Genomic DNA, 19,014 nt, shown 5'->3' with positions numbered 1-19,014 from the left:
GCGCCATGAACATGTACAAGAGCCCTGCCAATGTCCTCCACAAACGCCACACTGCCCCCCACCCAAGGAGACAATTTCATCCTAGACTGTGTTTCCTCCATCACAGACATCCCAGTGTTTCTTACTCTCTCCCTTGGTTGTGGAATTTGCATGACCCCGGCCACTGCCTCTCCCTTAACCCTTTCCTATTCTTTTCTATGGCAAACAGAGGAATTGATCAGCAACTGAATATACTAGAGAGGTTTGGGGAGAATTCACCATGATTTATAGGAGTTGTAGGCACTGGGATGTATAATTCACCTTCAATTTAAGGGCACTCTGAACTCCATCAATGATGGACATGGAACCAACTTGGAACAGAGAACCCCCCATCACTAACAAAACATACTGGAGGCCTTTGGAGGGATTTATAGGAGTTGTAGTTTACCTAAAATCCAGAGTTCACTGTGAACCCAAACAAAGATGGATCTGGACCAAACTTGGCATCCATTCTCGGTATGCCCAAACTTGAATACTGGTGGGTTTTGAGGGGAATTGACTTGGACATTTTGTAGGTACTGGAGTTTATACTTCACCTACAATCAGTGAGTACTCTGAACTCCACCAAAGATGGAATTGGACCACACTTGGCACACAGTGGCCCCATGACCAGCAAAAAAACCCTGGAGGTCTTTAGGGGAAATTCACATTGATTTGGGGGAGTTGTAGTTCACCTACATCCACAGAGCACTGTGAATCCAAACACCAATGGATCTGGGCCAAATTTGGCATACATAACAGATATGCCAAAATTTGATTACTGGAAGGGTTTGGGGGAAGCTGATCTACCTTTCTGGGAGTTGTAGTTCACCCAGAACCAGAGAAATTGTGACCTCCACTGACGATGGACTTGGACCAAACTTGACACACAGAACCCGCATGACTAACTCAACCTACTGGAGGGTTTTGAGGGTACTGAATCTCCATAGTGGGATATGTAGTTTACTCTACAGCCAGAGAGCATGCTGAACCCCTCCAATGATGCATCTAGAGCAAACATGCCCAACATAACACACTTTAAGTGCTGATGTGAGTTTTTTGGGGTTATTAACCTGGCATGATGTGAGTTATAGTTCACCCACAGCCTTATGCATTTTTGTATAATTAAAATTGACCTTTTCAAATAACCTAGGCAACGCTGGGTACCCAAGCTAGTAATAATAATAGAAAGAAGAAGAAGAAGAAGAAGCAAGCCACTCCATGGGCAGTATTTTAAGAATATTGAAGGGAAGGTCGACAGCAAGAAAACATGAGAGCGGCTTAGAAGGAGACCCTAAAAAAGGAAACTGAAAGCCTGATTTTGGCTGCACAAGAACAAGCTTTAAGAACAAATGCAATAAAAACAAGAATTGAAAAGTCCTACAATGACCCAAAGAGCTGTCTATGCAAAGAGAGTGATGAGACATTGGAGCACCTCATTTGCAGTTGCAAGAAAATAACCCAGATGGACTATATTAAACGTCACAACAGCCTAACAGCAATGGAGCACTGGAACCTTTGCAAGAAGTATGGCCTACCATGCAGTAAAACCTGGTATGAGCACAAGCTGGCAAGGACCATGGAAAACGAAGAAGCAAAAACACTCTGTGATTTTAGAATCCAAACAGACAAACATCTGCCACATAACACGCCAGATATAACGGTTGTGGAAAGGAAACATGTTTTTATTACAGACATTGCAGTACCAGGAGACAGTAGAATAGAGGACAAAGAGCTGGAAAAGAATCACAAAATACAAGGACTTACAAATTGAAATTGGACAACTATGGCAAAAGAGAACAGTGGTACCAGTAGTGGTTGGTGCTCTTTGAGGCATTCCAAGAAACCAAACTTAGCGCAAAGGACTCCCATGATCAACCGAAAACAATACTAGGGATTGGTGGGCATTGACCTTGAGTTTGGTAGTTGTAGTTCACCTACATCCAGAGACCACTGTGAATTCAAACAATGATGGATCTGGACCAAACTTGGCATGAATATTCCATATGCACAAATATGAACTCAGATGGAGTTTGGGGGAAATAGACCTTGATATTAGGGAATTGTAATTAGTGGGATTTATAGTTCACCCCCCAACGACAGAATTGGGGCAAACTTCCCACACAGAACCCCCATGACCAACAGAAAATACTTAAGACCATCCAGTCCAACTCCCTTCACCAGGGCAAGAAAACGTAATCAAAGCCCTCCTGACAAAGAGCCACCCAGCCATAGATATAGATAGATATATATGATTCATACACACACAGATATAGGGACCCCTAAAGAAAGACAATTCTATGTTGCATGTTCCAGAGTAGGCAAACCAGACAATCTCCACATCAGTACTGACAAAGAAACAGCAAGAAATGCTATTTACCCACAAGCATAAAGAAATTACATATATTAGAAACCAACACTTTCTCATTACTTTATTTTCCAGATCACCACACTGGGCCACAGCAACGCGTGGCTGGGGACAGCTAGTGTACAAATACATCTATAATAACGATATGAGGATTTAAATATTGTACTGTACAGACTGTCATAAGCCAGTAAAGGTGGTCCCAGTGCTGATCCGCAGACTGGGTGCAGTGCCTAAAGACCTTGGCTTGCACTTTAAAACAATAGGCGCTGACAAAATTACCATCTGTCAGCTGTAAAAGGCCATCCTACTTGGATCTGCACACATTATTCACCGATACAGCACATAGTCTTAAACACTTGGGAAGTGTCCAATGTGTGAACGAATACAAAAGCCAGCATAGTGTTCTTGTTTGCTATGTACTAATCTTGTATATCAAATAATAATAATAATAATATTTCTTACCCGCCTTTTCCCATGGCTCGAGGCGGGCCGCAACACAGTCAAAAACACACAAATACTATAAAAATTCTTCAAACACACATATTAAAATGCAGTTCCGTAAAAGCTACATATCAAAGCATTTCTATAAAATACTCATTAATCACACAAGCCCGGGGGTGTCGCATAACTATGATGGAATAATAATGAGGGAACAATGCTCACTAATGGTTTAAATAATTGACAGTTATTTTTGTTTGCTTGTTCTTGTTTTAGTGTTTAGAAAGAGCTATGAAGTTTGCCTTTGAAGAATTCCATCTTTGGTATCAGTTTGCACTGTCCTTAATGGCTGCAGGAAAAGTAGGTCTTTTGACACATTTTTCTTTATTGAAGTTTTGTTAGTTGGCTTTAATATGGTATGTATCAAGGGTTCTAGTTGCACATCTGTAACTGGTTGCAAGATTGAATTGTAGCTTGATTGATCATCAAACAATTAACACAACGTTGTTTTGCAAAGCTTAACAAAATTGCAAGCAGGCAGATTCCTATGTTGTGGTTAATTATGCTACAGAAAGCAGTTTAATTGTCCTTATCATTTCATAGGAAGTCCAACTTAAAATCGTACACTGGATCTACACTGGCATATAATGCAGTTTGGAACTGTTTTGAACTGCATTATATGCAATTGCACAGACCATATAATGCAAATCAGAACAGCATTATATGCCAGTGTAGATCCCTACTTGAACTGTGATTATATCTGAAATGTGCACTGTATTTAATTGTTTATATCTTGGAAGGAATTAAGAGGCAAAGAAAAAAAAATCTTTGTGATTTCATAGTCTGCTCGAGCTGTGAAGGTCTTGAAAGAGTGCATTCGATTGAAGCCAGATGATCCTACAATCCCACTTCTTGCTGCCAAACTATGTATGGGATCCCTCCATTGGGTAAGTCTGTGCGTCAGAAAAAGCAACAAGTTGCACAGATACATGTATTGATATTATTAATGCTATTTTGTTGTTTTTGCACATTTGGCATTATTTCTATTGAATATATCTAGCCTTGGCAAACATGGCTGGCAGTTCAAAATGTTCAGCTTCCAAGAATTTATAAGCTTGTTAGAGAAGAGTGGCACTCATGATCTTGCAATTACATGTGGAGAATACTCAGAGAGTGGTACCGTATGTACTCGAATATAAGCTGACCTGAATATAAGAGGCACCTAATTTTACCACAAAAAACTGGGAAACCGTATTGACTCGAGTATAAGTCGAGGGTGGGAAATGCAGCAGCTACTGGCAAAATTTCAAAATAAAAATAGATACCAATAAAATTACATTAATTGAGGCATTAGTAGATTAAATATATTTGAATATTTACATAAAGCTGTAATTTAAGATAAGGCTGTCCAACTCTGATTAAACCATTATTCTATCTTTCTTTCACGTAAATGTGCTCATGTATCCTTCTAATAATAATAAAGAGAGCAAAATAATAAATGTAATAAAAATAAGAGTAAAATAATGGAAGTGTAATAACAGTAATAAGAGAGGAAAATAATAAATGTAATAATAATAGAGTAAAATAATTAATAAAAATAATAGAGTAAAATAATGTAAATATAATAATAATAATAATAAATAGAGTAAAATAATAAATGTAATAAGAATATGAATAATATTAGAGTAAAATAATAAATAACTTATATATACCGTTATATACCCAAGTATAAGCCGAGCTTTTCAGCTCTTATTTAGGATGGAAAAGCCCCCCTCGGCTTGTACTCGAGTACAAGCCGAGGGGGGCTTTTCCATCCTAAATAAGAGCTGAAAAGCTCGGCTTATACTTGGGTATATAACGGTATATTGTTGGGTGTTTGAAAGTGGCATGCTTTATTGAGTACGCTCAACTTCTGGATATGTTCGTTCTCATTAGTCCTAAGCATTGAAAACTTAGGAGCATTTTTGTTCAAATATATATATAATTAATTTATCACAATTTAAAAAAATCAAAATGATTTTAATGATCAGCAAGCATGCTCCACCCTAGCTACGGCCTTATCAAGACTTAGTCTAAGGAACAGACATTACGTGATAAATTCAATGTAGATGTCAAAGCTCATTATAGTCTTATCTTCAGTCAGAAGCAGAATTCTATTTTCAGAGATAGTGAAACTTACCTTGAAATACATTTTGCATATTATGAGCTATGTAACATTAAATTCCTAAAAATTTACTTATAGAGACATAGAATCGTATGATTTGTTGTGTTTGTTTTCCTTGAATTAAAAAAAAGTTTTTAGAAAGAATTCTAGTTTCTATGCATGTATATGACAGCATCTTTTTATTTCCTGGATTAATTTTATGTTTTGGAAATTGATAGCATATTATGATTAATGGGATTAATTTTTGATTGCTAGTGGGCATTTATCAAATTAAAACAATTCAATTAGACATGCAGTAGAGTCTCGCTTATCCAACCTTCACTCATCCAATGTTTTGTATTATCCAATGCAGTCTGCCTCCCACCCGTAATAATATTCAGGGTGGAAGAAAGAAAGAGCCCTTGTCCGTTTTGGTGCTAAATTTGTAAATACAGTAATTACTACATAATGTTACCATGTATTGAACTGCTTTTTCAGTCAGTCTGTTGTAAAACATGATGTTTTGGTGCTTAATTTGTAAAATCATAACATAATTTGACATTTAATAGGATTTTCCTTAATCCCTCCTTATTAGCCAACATTTTCACTTATCCAACATTCTGTTGGCACTTTTATGTTGGATAAGCGAGACTCTTCTCTATTTTGAACCAGGTATGATTCAGGTTGGAATTTGACCATCTCTAGTTTCATACAAAGCCTTTTTTTTTTAGCTAGAAGAAGCAGAAAGGTTTGCCAAAATAGTGGTTGATGCGGGGGACAAGACTTCAGAGTTCAAAGCCAAAGGTTTTTTAGCCCTGGGACTGACGTACAGCCTACAAGCTACAGATGGTAAGTAAATCAGATTTGTCCATAAAGGTAAAGTGGCAGTAACATAGAGCACCTCTTTTATTATCAAATGATAATGATAAAAAATAATGTGTTTTGTGCAAATGTTTTTACAGTATTTCATATTAGATGTGTGGTAAAAAGTTTTTTATTTAAATATCTCTAATTAAATCTCATTTTTCAGCTTCTTTGCGAGGTATACAAGAAGTCCTGCAGCGAAAGGCTCTCATTGCCTTCCAAAGGTGAGTGGGGGTTCATCTTTTCATTCTGTTGTAGATAATGAAAAACCTTATGTGCATTTTTTTCAAAAAAAAAAAAAAGGATCTTTATAAACCATTACGTAATACGGATTTTACCTCTGTGAGTCTCCTTACATGAGTACAGAACATATTGCATTAACATTTGCTTCATCAAGTACAACTGACAAATCCAGTCTGATTCGAAAGGATTTACTCTTATTTCATTATTAAAGATATTTTTGTTATCAGCTAGTAGAGAATAACATTTACACAGCATCTGTTTAAAGAGTAATGCTTCATCTGAATTCCTTCTAAAAGAATGCACAGCTTTGAATAACATACCAAAAACTTCTTAAAGAATATGTGGTATTGGTCTCATTATAGGAAACTGAATGCAATCATTTTATTAGACCCGGGATGTTCAGATTTTAAAGTATGTATTCTGAATACTCATGGGAAAATATCAAGACTTCACCATGATGTGCATGTACCTCTTGAATTTTCACAGATTTGTTTATTGTGTCAGAAGTGAATTAAGAATACAGTTATAATGTATGGATAAACCACAAACAAAGTAAAAAACTTGGTATTATATTAAATTTCCTTTGGCCAGAAGCTGGCCACTTTGAATGCATCTGGTGTTGCTGTAAGAAAGTCCTCCATTGTGCATGTGGCGGGGCTCAGACTGTGTTGTAATAGGTGGTCCGTTGTTTGCTTTTCTCCACACTTGCATGTCATGAACTCCACTTTGTGGCCCCGTTCCTTAAATTTAGCTCTGTATCTCATGGTGCCAGAGCAGAGTCTGTTCAGTGCCTTCCAAGTCGCCCAGTCTTCTGTGTGTCCAGGGGGTTGTTTCTCATCTGGTATCAGCCACTGATTGAGGTTCTGGATTTTAACTTGCCACCTTTGGACTCTCTCTTGCTGAGGTGTTCCTGCAAATATGTCTGTATGTCTTAGGAAGCTATTTCTTGATTTAAGGTGTTGGCTTGCTGTCTGATATCCGACCAGAGGATGGGCCAGAGATGTCTATGCCATGGTCCTCTCATTACAGGATGCTACTTCCCGATGGATGTTAGGTAGTGCAATACCAGCTAAACAATATAATTTATCCAGTGGTGTAGGGCGTAGACATCCTGTGATAATGTTGCATGTCCACTGTTTTAATGTGCTGAGATTTATTTTACACTGGGCATGCATATTCAGCAGAAGAGTAGCAAAGCACAAGGGCAAGTGTCTTCACTGTGTCTGGTTGTGATCCCCAGGTTGTGCCAGCCAGTTGCATTTTCACAGATACAAAGCCACAAATAAAGTAGTATCACAATTAGAAATATATATTTATAATAATAATAATAATAATAATAATAGTAATTGCTATTATTATTTATTACCCATCTCTCCTTGTAGCTGGAGGCGGGGTACAATAGGATTACAAGAGAGAGAGAGAGATAAAACACAACACTATTACATTACATGTGTCAAAATACACACAATACCACGCCAATAAAATGTAGGTTAATATTCATAAGTTGAAATTGAGTGGGTAGGTCTGCTAGAAGAGAAATGTCATCAGTTGCATCTTGAATTCTGACAGCTGATTTAGCTGTTGAAGCTCTTCTGGTAGGTCATTCCACAGTTTTGGGGCAGCCAAGGAGAAGGTCCTATGGGAGTTATATACAGTTATCTACCAGCGTCTCAATGATTGATGAAAAGCTATTATTTTCCATCATTGCTTACACCTGCTCATTTATATCCTTTAAAGGAGAGAGCCTTCACACTTTTTACCTGATTAATGTAAAGTTGGAGCTCCCGGTGGTGCAGTGGGTTGAACCACTGAGCTGCTGAACTTGCTAACTGAAAGGTCGCAGGTTTGAATCTTGGGAGCGGTGTGAGCTCCCACTGTTAGCCCCAGCTTCTACCAACCTATCAGTTTGAAAACATGCAAATGTGAGTATATCAATAGGTTCTGCTTCTGCAGGAAGGTAACGACTCCATGTAGTCATTCCTGCCACATGACCTTGGAGGTGTCTATGGACAATGCCTGCTCTTCGGCTTAGAAATGGAGATGAGCACCAACGCCCAGAGTCGGACACGACTGGACTTAACGTCAGGGGAATACTTTACCTTTACTAATATAAGGTTTCAAAAAACAGAATGAATTAGCAAAATAATTCACACAAATAATAGGAAGTCTCATCACTGAGATTATTGGGACCACTATTTTGTGAGTCAGATGCTGTCTGCTAGGCAGAGCTTGATGTTATTTCAAACTTATAAGTCAGTACAAGACTCCTAGCTAGATATCATTTCTGCCTAGTGGTTGGAAGAAGGTGAGCTAGTTCTGTTTGCTTTGTTTTCCCTTTGTCATAGCTCATATGTGAATCTAACTAGGAGTCTTGTAGCAATTTGGTTTAATTTCTCTCTCTCCTTCATGAAAATATCTTCTTTCCTTGGTCTCCAAGATTCTTTCTCTGAAAGAAAAAGTATTACCTCACTTATAACCCTCAAGGGACTACTCTTGAAGATGAAGTTTAGAAGAGATGGGGAAGTATGAGTTTCCCACACTTGTCCATGAGGCAGGTGACTTTGAGGTATCATTCAGGTATCACTGGGCTTTGTGATGATTTAAGGGCAAAAAGGACTCTATCCTTCGCTCTGGTGAAGGATACTCATATGTGATAACTAGCTTTCCTATGGTAATTTATCAAATTTAAAAATGTTGTGATCATTCATTGTGTCACAATAGTTGCAAATTAGAATCCTAAGGCTACAAAGGATTGAAAGCTGTTTTGGACCAAGAATATGTTCACCAATCATTAATAATTAGCACTGCTATCCTTCTCTTGTTACCTATTGCCCTAAGACAAATGTACTTATATGTTGAAATGGGTAAAATACATAATTCAATGGGAACAATCATCATATTTGCTGCATGCCAAGGTGAACTGTACAGAGATAATAGTATGGTAGGAGAAATTTCTTCCTCATCCTAGTCATGATCCTCCATAAGTGGAAAATGTGGATTTATCTATATAGTATATGATTATTCCATTTAATTAAAGATGACATAATCCCTGTTATCCCTTGTATAGTGGCATGCATTTCTGCAAACGGTATTAAATCTGGATTATTTCTAGATTGTTTACTGAGATCTGAAATTGATGATGATATATAGATCTCTGGATAGCTGCCAGATGGTAACGACTTTGATTTATTCCTGGCTTTAGCTGGATTTTTGAAGCAATCACCTATAAGAAAAAAGCTATTAAGTCCCTGGGCAGTTTTTCAGATTTTTTAATTCATTTTTGAAAAAAGTGAAGGAAATATTAAAATCTCTCAAATGCTAAATATGGAAGATCACAAGTCCACTCTATAGTGGGCATTACATACTCAGAAACATCCATTGAAAAATGGTGAAAGTGCCATATTTTCCAGTACTCATTTCTTTACTTTACTTACTTAGGCGATCCCTCGTTTTCTGAGGATGATTGTCTTCCAGTGTTCTTGTTGGTCCGTATGTGGCTGTGGAGCCCTATTCTTGCTCTGCATCTTCTTCCACAGTGAGTGCATTGGTTTCCAGGTGGAAGGCGGTCTCGGTCGGGGTTGGCTTGACGCGCCTTCCTCTTGGCACGCTTCTCCCTTTCACCCTCCATTCGTGCCTCTTCAAATTCTGCAGCACTGCTGGTCACATCTGACCTCCAGCTGGAGCGGTCAAGGGCCAGGGCTTCCCAGTTTTCAGTGTCTATGCCAGAGATTTTAAGGTTGGCTTTGAGCCCATCTTTAAATCTCTTTTCCTGTCCACCAACATTCCGTTTTCCATTCTTGAGTTCGGAGTAGAGCAACTGCTTTGGGAGACGGTAGTCGGGCATCCGGACAACGTGGCCGGTCCAGCGGAGTTGATGGCGGAGGACCATCGCTTCAATGCTGGTGGTCTTTGCTTCTTCCAGCACGCTGACGTTTGTCCGCCTGTCTTCCCAAGAGATTTGCAGGATTTTCCGGAGGCAGCGCTGATGGAATCGTTCCAGGAGTTGCATGTGACGTCTGTAGACAGTCCACGTCTCACAGGGATATAGCAGGGTTGGGAGGACAATAGCTTTATAGACAAGCACCTTGGTATCCCTACGGATGTCCCGGTCCTCAAACACTCTCTGCTTCATTTGGAAAAATGCTGCGCTCGCAGAGCTCAGGCGGTGTTGTATTTCGGGGTTGATGTTGACTTTGGTGGAGAGGTGGCTGCAAAGGTAGCGGAAGTGATCAACATTTTCTAATGTTACACCATTAAGCTGCATCACTGGCATTGGAGAGGGGTTGGCTGGTGTCTGCTGGAACAGCACCTTGGTTTTTTCAATGTTCAATGTCAGGCCGAGCTTCTCGTATGCTTCTGCAAAGGTGTTTAGAGTGGCTTGTAGATCTTCTTCTGAATGCGAACAGACGACCTTGTCATCAGCTGATGAGTAGTCATGTCTGTATCCTGTGTATACATGGATGTACTCACATGAACATACACAGATACACACAAAAATACTCACATACACACATAAGCTTGAAGTATCTGGTTGTATGTGACGTCAACAGAGAATTTCAAAGCTTTTAGAGTGAAAGGGAACAGTAACTGAATCCATGGTATATGTGAATGTGTGTATGTGTATATGCCTTATACATTATCATCTCAGGCCAAGAAGTGAATTCAAGGTTAGGGTTAAGGTTCTTGGGAATGAAGACAAATTTCTACAGATAATAAGGAATAGAGCAGTGGTTCTCAACCTGTGGGTCCCCAGGTGTTTTGGCCTACAACTCCCAGAAATCCCAGCCAGTTTATCAGCTGTTAAGATTTATGGGAGTTGTAGGCCAAAACACCTAGGAGTCTGAGATCATCCGGGATGTCCTGCTCTCGGTCCCACCCTCTTCACAAACGCAACTGGTGGGGACGAGAGACAGGGCCTTCTCGTTGGTGGCCCCTTGTCTGTGGAACACACTCCACAGGGAAATGAGATCGGCTTGATTTCTCCTTTCCTTCAGGAAAAAGCTCAAAATATGGTTTTTGGACCAGGCATTTGGGCAGCAGGCTTAACAGCAGTTGCAATGCATAGGCTTTGGGTTAGGTCTCTCAATTGAACTTGGATGCAGTCATATTGTTATTGTTATTAATAAATTTTTAAATGTTTTAATGACTATTTTATAACTTAATGTTTTCATTAATGTTGAATCTGTGTTATATTGTTATGGTGTATATATTGGCATCAAATTGCTGCTGATTTTAAGCCACCCTGAGTCCCCCCTCAGGGGTTGAGAATGACGGGGTACAAATGTTTGAAATAAATAATAAATAAATAAATTTAAGTAATACTAATGAACTAAATATTTTTTCCAGGGCACACACTTTGTCTCCAACTGATCACCTGGCCGCGTTTTATCTAGCATTGCAGTTTGCTATATCCCGGCAGGTTAGTTTAAAAATCATTTTAAAAACTGAATTGATTACATCAGTAACAAAAATTGTTAATTGAATAGCTATTGTTTCCTTCTTTATTCATTTTTGAATAAAATCTAATGCTAGCAGAGGTCTCTGTGAGTGAGCAAAATTCCCCCACACATTATATTTCTTATTCTTTCTATTCATATCTATATAAATAAAAATGTAGTGTTCGTTTGCATGCTACTCAGAACTTGAGTTTGTTATACAGGGTATCACAAATATCTGTTATGTTTAGTTAAAAGAAAATATTTTTAAAGTTCCAGAAACTCGGGGGCTGAAACTTCCAAATTCGTTTCTTGCATTTCATGTATTTAGGATATTCCAAGTGTCTTTGTATTTCTAAAGGAAATTCATTTTAGAAAGCTTCTTTGAAAAAGATGGCAAAAATAGTTCAGCTAATGGGTTGCTGTTTTCCGAGCTGTATGGCCATGTTTCAGAAGCATTCTCTCCTGACATTTCACACATCTTTTGCAGGCAACCTCAGAGGTTGAGAGGTCTTTTGGAAACTAGGCAAGTGAGGTTTATATATCTGGAATGTCCATGGTGGGAGTAAGAACTCTTGTCACTTGAGGCAAGTGTGAATGTTGCAATTGGCCACCTTGATTAGCATTTAATGGCCTCTGATATGGTGGTTGTTAGAGTGGCCCAGTATTTCTATGTTCTCAAATAATATGCTGTGTCCACAGAACACTAACAACTACCATGTCAGACTACACAGAGAAGCTACTGAAATCCACAAGCATGTGTACAATTTCAACAGAAAGGAAGAAACTATGAAAATGAACAAAACCTGGCTACCACTACTTTAAAAAACTCTAAAATCAGGACAGTAAATAAAGAGCAACACTCAAAAAGCAGGGGAATTCCAGACAATAATCAGTCAAGGTCAGCTAACATCTCCGAACAAAAGATTCCCTGAGGCAGCAACCAGCCAGGCTTTGCAGCTGCAAGGCCACTGAATGGTAATCAAGGTGGCCAGTTGCAACATTCGCACTTGCTTCAAGCAAACAAGAGTTCTTTCTCCCACCCTGGACATTCCACAGATATATAAACCTAACTTGCCTAGTTTCCAACAGACCTCTCAACCTCAGAAGATGCCTACCATAGATGTGGGCGAAATGTTAGGAGAGAATGCTTCTGGAACATGGCCATAGAGCCCGGAAAACTCACAGCAACCCAGTCATTCTGGCCATGTAAGCCTTTGACAGCGCAATTCAGCTAATCTTCATGGTTAATGAGCAAAAAACCTATTGACACCTGACTCTGTTTGGCAATGGGCATCTATAAAAACATGTTTTCCCCAGTTGTTTTAATATAAAATATATGCTTCTCTTTTTTCATAATCTGCACATATAATATATTTTTGTGTTGTTGTAATAACTCCTTTCAGTTTTCCTTTCAAATAGATACCAGAAGCGTTGGGTTATGTTCGCCAGGCTCTTCAGCTCCAGGGAGACGATGCTAATTCTTTGCATCTCCTTGCCCTCTTGCTGTCAGCTCAAAAACACTACCATGATGCTCTGAATATCATTGACATGGCCTTGAGTGAATACCCAGAAAACTTTATGTAAGTAGTTCTTGCAGTTTCCATACACCTGCATGTTCAGCATAGGGATATGCTTGCTTTTTCACTCCTGTGGAGAAACAGAATAATTTAATATTTTCTCTCTCCTCTGTGGGGACATCTTCTAAAGGAGTGCCACTTTCCAAGATGTTCTTGTTGAAAGGAGGCAGTTTCCTGCAATGTATTTTTTTTTGCCTATTGATGCATTTGAAGGGTCATTGGTTGATTGACAATTAATCAACAGTGATAGCCAGTTAGTTTGTTATTTTATTGCACTTGCCCATAGGCTTCAGAATTCATCTAGGCTTGATTTCTTTAGGGAAGAGTCACTGGAACCTTAGGGCATTTGTTAGCAGACAAGCTCTGACTTTAGATCCTCTTGAGAGAGAAAAAACTAAATGTAGCTATCTCTGACTGTCTCTACTTCTCTGGCTCAAACTTGACAGCTGCAGTCTCTATTTTCTCCCGAAAAACAGCCACTTAAGTTACATTTTCCTCAGCTGGTCTGTTGGAAAGAAAGTTCAAGTATGCCTAATTGAGAAGACAAATAATAAGTCTTAACTACGTATGTATAAGTGCCTTCAAGCTGCTTGATGACTTCATAGGGTTTTTTGGCAAGGGATGCTCAGAGTTGGTTTTGACAGTTTCTTCTACTTGAAATATAGACCACAACACTTGGTATTTGTTGGTGATCTCCCATCCAAGTATTAAACATGACAGACTTTAATTCCAACATCAGATGGGATCTGGTGCCTCTGTGGGTTTTTTAAAATAATAATAACTCAGGAAAAACTCAGTCGTTATCAGGACGTCAAAATCGAACTGCAAAGCTCTGGCATAAGCCAGTACAGGTGGTCCCAGTGGTCATCGGCACACTGGGTTCTGTGCCAAAAGATCTCAGCCAGCATTTGGAAACAATAAACATTAACAAAATCACGGTCTGTCAACTGCAAAAAGCCACCTTACTTGGATCTGCACACATTACTCGAAAATACATCACACAGCCCTAGACGCTTGGGAAGTGTTTGACTTGTGATTTTGTGATACGAAATCCAGCATATAGATCTCGATTGCTGTGACATACTGTGTTTTTGTGTCAGTGAAATAATAATAATCTCTCCCTCTCTTTTTCAGATTACTGTTTTCTAAAGTCAAGTTGGAATCACTCTGCAGGGGTCCAGATGAGGCACTCCTTACTTGCAAACACATGTTGCAGATCTGGAAATCCTGTTACAATCTCACTAACCCCAGGTAAGACCTTAAAGAGCCATTAGCATTCATTGTAAATCATCTTGTTTCTAAACAGTTCTAAAACATTAAAGGGACTAAGTAAAATGGAGCCCATCACACGAGGCAAGTAGACTTGCCCCTGTCGTCTGTGATGCTTTGTTAGGAAACTGTTTTGAGAGTGTAAAGAAATGAGGAGACAGGGTTGAATTGCCTTCTGAGCTCAGGAATACGAGAAAATGGTGAAAAAAAAGTGGTATGGGATCTGTCAGATTTGCCCACATTGTATATGGGGGAATGGGTATCTCTGTGGGCGGTGTCCTAAAAAAGCAATGATGCCCAGATAATCTCCCAAAAACCCAACTGCCTGAACCTTGCACAGTATTTTTTAATTGTGTGTGTGTGTATGTGTGTCAGGTGCGATTTGAGAAACTGCAAGTCACTTCTGGTGTGAGAGATTTGGCTGTCTGCAAGGATATTACCCAGGGGACGCCCAGATTTTTTACCATCCTTGTGGGAGGCTTCTTTCATGTCCCCGCATGGGAAGCTGGAGCTGACAGACAGGAGCTCAGCCCACTCTCCAGATTCAAACCATCAACTTTTTGATCAGCAGTCCTGCCGCCACAAGGGTTTGACCCATTACCCATTTATAGGAAGAGCAGAAGGGTCCATAGGGAGAAATGGGTTTGCCTTAAGAACGATGTCTCCTTTCTCCTCAAGAGTAGGGGCATTGGGAAGGAGAACAGAAGAGCACATGGAGAGAAATAGGGTCTCCCTTTCTACACTTGCTCATGTGGTAAATCTGAAAATGGATAATTTTGGGGAAAAGACAAGAAAAAACATAGTGTGATGAGTACTGGTAAACTATATGGTTTGATTTTTAACACAGCAGGACTAAACGCCACAGTAATATGGTGCTTCCCACCCCCACCTCCTGTTTTATGGGATAAGGTCCATAATATTGTTACAATTTCAAAAAAGTATCTTCAAATTTACTTTTATTTATTTACTGTATTTGTATACCGCCTTTCTCAGCCAGCTGCTGACTTTTCTGTCATGGTTATAATAAATGTGACCGGGACTGGCTTTATTTTTATATTTTCCCTTGAAAAATACCTGAACGGCTTAACCATAGGAAACAACCAAAGGGTCATTTGTAATTAATACCAAGAGGAAATGGGGGTACAGTTTTCATAGGAAATGAATCTGTATTAGAATAAAGTATTTTTGGTTTGTAGAAGGAATTAATGAAATCAAACCTGCATCCTCCTCCTCCAACAGTCAAACATAATATTGCTTAGAGTTCAGTACAAGTAGCAGAGATTCTCATCAGTTTTTCATGAAATTACAGGCGTGTTTCATCAGATTTGGTTTGGCAAAATTAGTATTTTAATAGTGGAAAAGCTCATATGGTTGCTGCATGTTTTAGTCAATAACTTCTTTAGTTCCTAAAGGCTTGATATTAAGTAAATGGAAAGAATTTTGTGTGTGTGTGTCAGGAGTGGCTTGAGAACCTGCAAGTCAGTTCTGGTATGAGAGAATTGGCCATCTGCAGGGACGTTGCCCAGGGGATGTCTAGATGTTTTTGATGTTTTACCATCCTTGTGGGAGGCTTCTCTCATGTCCCCGCATGAGGAGCTGGAGCTGACAGAGGGAGCTCATTCATGCTCTCGATGGATTCGATCCTCTGACCTGTTGGTGTTCAGTCCTGCTGGCACAAGGGAGCTCCTAATGGAAAGGAAACAGCATCATAACAAACAATTTCATAATGGCTATCCATCCCATATGATGCCATCAGAACAAGAAGTTCTCACATGCAGTGTATCCCATTTCTCTTTTCAAGTTCTCTAAGAGCCAGTTTGTCACAGTGCTGATCCTGCTGTGAGATAACAGCCTTCATGTGGTTTTCTCTTGATGCCAATTGTGAACTGACTTCGAGTAAATGCTTGCGCATGTGTCGAACTCAGTGAGAGTACCTTCATTAGCCTTGTAGATGCCAGTCACACTTCAGTTCCTTTAAGTTGACTGGCTGTGAAACAGTCATTAAGTCTGTGATGACTAATAGACTTTTAAAAGGTCAATTTCAAGATAGAGTATTTTAATATGTCACCTTCTTGCAAATAAGTTATACCATCTCTTTTCTCTGCTGCTTTCCACAAATAGAGTTGAAACGTCTAATTTGTAAGTTTTGAATCACAAAGTTATAATGAAACAAGCTTACAGATACAACTATATTTTATGGCTTTTGGTTTGTCTCATTAAAGCTTATTGTTTTATAAATACCTGTCCTCCAATTAATAGGATAAAAATCTTGCAGAAGTCACGAAACTGTTATTGGTGCACTCCTCACATACAAATAAATTAGGTCAGAATCAGTAGATCCTTATTACTTTCCTTGGGGAATGATTACATAACCCAACAAAACCACGTTTTTCTTGGTTTCTAAGCCTGTTCCTGGAGTTCTTTGGAATGCTGATTCAGAAAATTGCATTGGACCACATCAGCTCTAGATTCCTATACAGGCAGTCCCCAAGTTACAAACAAGATAGGTTCTATAGGTTTGTTCTTCAGTTGAATTTGTATGTCATAACATGTATATTTTTAAGTGTAACTCCAGCCATATCTCTCTCTCTCTCTCTCTCTCTCTCTCTCTCTCTGTTAGGCATGGGCAATCCATGATTCTAAATTGTTCTAAAGTACTTAAAAAACTAGGGGGTGCTAGTGCTTTGCTTCTAAAGTGTTGCTAAAGTTCTGATGGTGAAAATTTCAGAACTCTAACAAAACTTTCAAAATTTTGTTATAAATGGCAGTTCCTAATAGGTTCGTCATAAAAACTGCCAATAACAAAATAGCAATGAAATTTTGAAAGTTTTCTTAGAGTTCTGAAATTTTCACCACCAGAACTTTAGCAACACTTAGAAGCAAAGCACCAGTACCCTCTAGTTCTGTAAGCACTTTAGAGCCATTGAGAACCATGGATTGCCCATGCCTACTATCTGTCTGTCTGTCTATCTATGCATATTTCATTCCCTAGGTAATTTAAGACATGTAAATACACTCAGTAAGATTAACCATCTATCAGGTGATAACTTCTGTTCAGTGGAGTGTCAAGGGGTTTTTGAAGACAGATACAGCAGTACCCACAAAGAAATATAAACTAAGACGTCATCTATATACAAAACATTCAAAAGGGGCTTGCAATGCCTATCTCTGTGCAGGCACATCTATGGCAGGCATCCTCAGAGGTTGTGAGGTTTGTTTGAAACTAGGCAAGTTTATATATCTGTGGAATGTCCAGATTCGGAGAAAGAACTCTTGTCTGCTTGAGACAAGTGTGAATGTTGCAATTGGCCACCTTGATTAGCATTTAATGGCTTTGTAGCTTCAAAGCCTGGCTCATTGCTGCCGGGGGATCCTTTGTTTGGAGGTATTAGCTGGCCCTGATTGATTATTGTCTGGAATTCCTATATTTTTAAGTGTTACTCTTTATTTACTGTCCTGATTTTAGAGTTTTTTTTAATACTGGTAGCCAAATTTTGTTCATTTTCATGGTTTCCTACTTTTTAAAAAAATTCTCTACATGCTTGTGGATTTCCTTTGAGGATGCCTGCCATAGATATGGGCGAAATGTCAGGAGAGAATGCTTCTAGAACATGGCCATACTACCTGGAAAACTCACAGCAGCCCAATGATTCTGGCCATGCAAACCTCCGACAACACACTAACTGTTCAGCACATTTTGTCTAGCTCCTCAGCAAAAGTCCGTCTGATATGGGAGACCCCACCACGAGTACTCCTACCATCAACATAGGCACTTGCTTCACAGGAGCATTCAATTTTACCAGCTTGGGAAAATATTGTCATGGTGAGGCTTCCTGCATATACCATTTCAGCTATTTTGAAATACTCAGAAAATCAGCCTGAAAATATTTTAGACTCCGTAAAATCAATGGGATATTTTGTCTGTGCCCTGTGTATATGTATATTGAGAACTATAACATGCGCTAAACATCACGATTTTCTCTTCAAGCCTTTACATGATTAATATCTTGCATTGTTTCCTATAGTGATTCTGGACGGGGCAGCAGTTTGTTAGACAGGGCCATTGCTGACAGACGACAGCTTAATACCATTACTTTGCCAGACTTCAGTGACCCTGAAACAGGTGAGAATTCATGTCTAAAACAATAAAGTGTCAGAGACCATCTGTACTATCTGATAAATGCAATCATGTAGATCAATCAAATATCTGACTTAGTTTTTTTGTAATTATTTCTGGGTTTTAATACTCTCTTACAAGATGCAGCCTCATGCAGAGTATGCTGTTGTATTCCCGCTAGTCCAGTCCACAAATGTGATAATAAAATTCCTCTGTCTCTTTTATTTAACCTACCTGTCTAGATTTCTAATTTCTAGATTGTTCATTTTCTTTGGGAAACTAGAGAGAGCTGTTTTACCTGGCAAGAGGGATTTGGGAGGATGAGAACCTGAAGCTGGATTTTAAAATCTTGTCTTAGCATACCCAAAAAAGTGCTGGAGGGGAAGAGGCAGAGGGTGACATGAGCTCACTCTTCCTTGGCGGACTGGGCATATCCAGCGTTTATGTTCAAGATGAAGAGTATTACTCCCCTGAAGGAACACAAATCTGTGTTAATTCATAGAGGTGCTTTGCACCTCCTTTAAAATTCCCATTTTCCT

At 39.1% G+C, this 19,014-nt stretch overlaps 1 protein-coding gene across 6 annotated transcripts in view; it reads left to right on the top strand.

The window, feature by feature from the left end:
• The window catches only part of TTC7B (tetratricopeptide repeat domain 7B), a 124,867-nt gene that overhangs the window by 66,570 nt on the left and 39,283 nt on the right, over positions 1–19,014 (top strand). For all 6 annotated transcript variants that reach the window (XM_060756791.2, XM_060756782.2, XM_060756751.2 and 3 more), the window contains 8 exons: positions 3,101–3,184; positions 3,667–3,771; positions 5,699–5,816; positions 5,998–6,055; positions 11,421–11,493; positions 12,932–13,092; positions 14,224–14,340; positions 18,384–18,481. In XM_060756791.2, coding sequence (XP_060612774.2) covers positions 3,101–3,184; positions 3,667–3,771; positions 5,699–5,816; positions 5,998–6,055; positions 11,421–11,493; positions 12,932–13,092; positions 14,224–14,340; positions 18,384–18,481 — 814 coding nt within the window. The remainder of the gene's footprint in view (positions 1–3,100; positions 3,185–3,666; positions 3,772–5,698; positions 5,817–5,997; positions 6,056–11,420; positions 11,494–12,931; positions 13,093–14,223; positions 14,341–18,383; positions 18,482–19,014) is intronic.

The sequence above is a fragment of the Anolis sagrei genome, chromosome 1, assembly GCF_037176765.1.
Source record: "Anolis sagrei isolate rAnoSag1 chromosome 1, rAnoSag1.mat, whole genome shotgun sequence".
NCBI lineage: Eukaryota > Metazoa > Chordata > Lepidosauria > Squamata > Dactyloidae > Anolis > Anolis sagrei.
The sequence above is the reverse complement of the archived record's forward strand: the minus strand, read 5'-3'. Positions and strand labels throughout refer to the sequence as shown.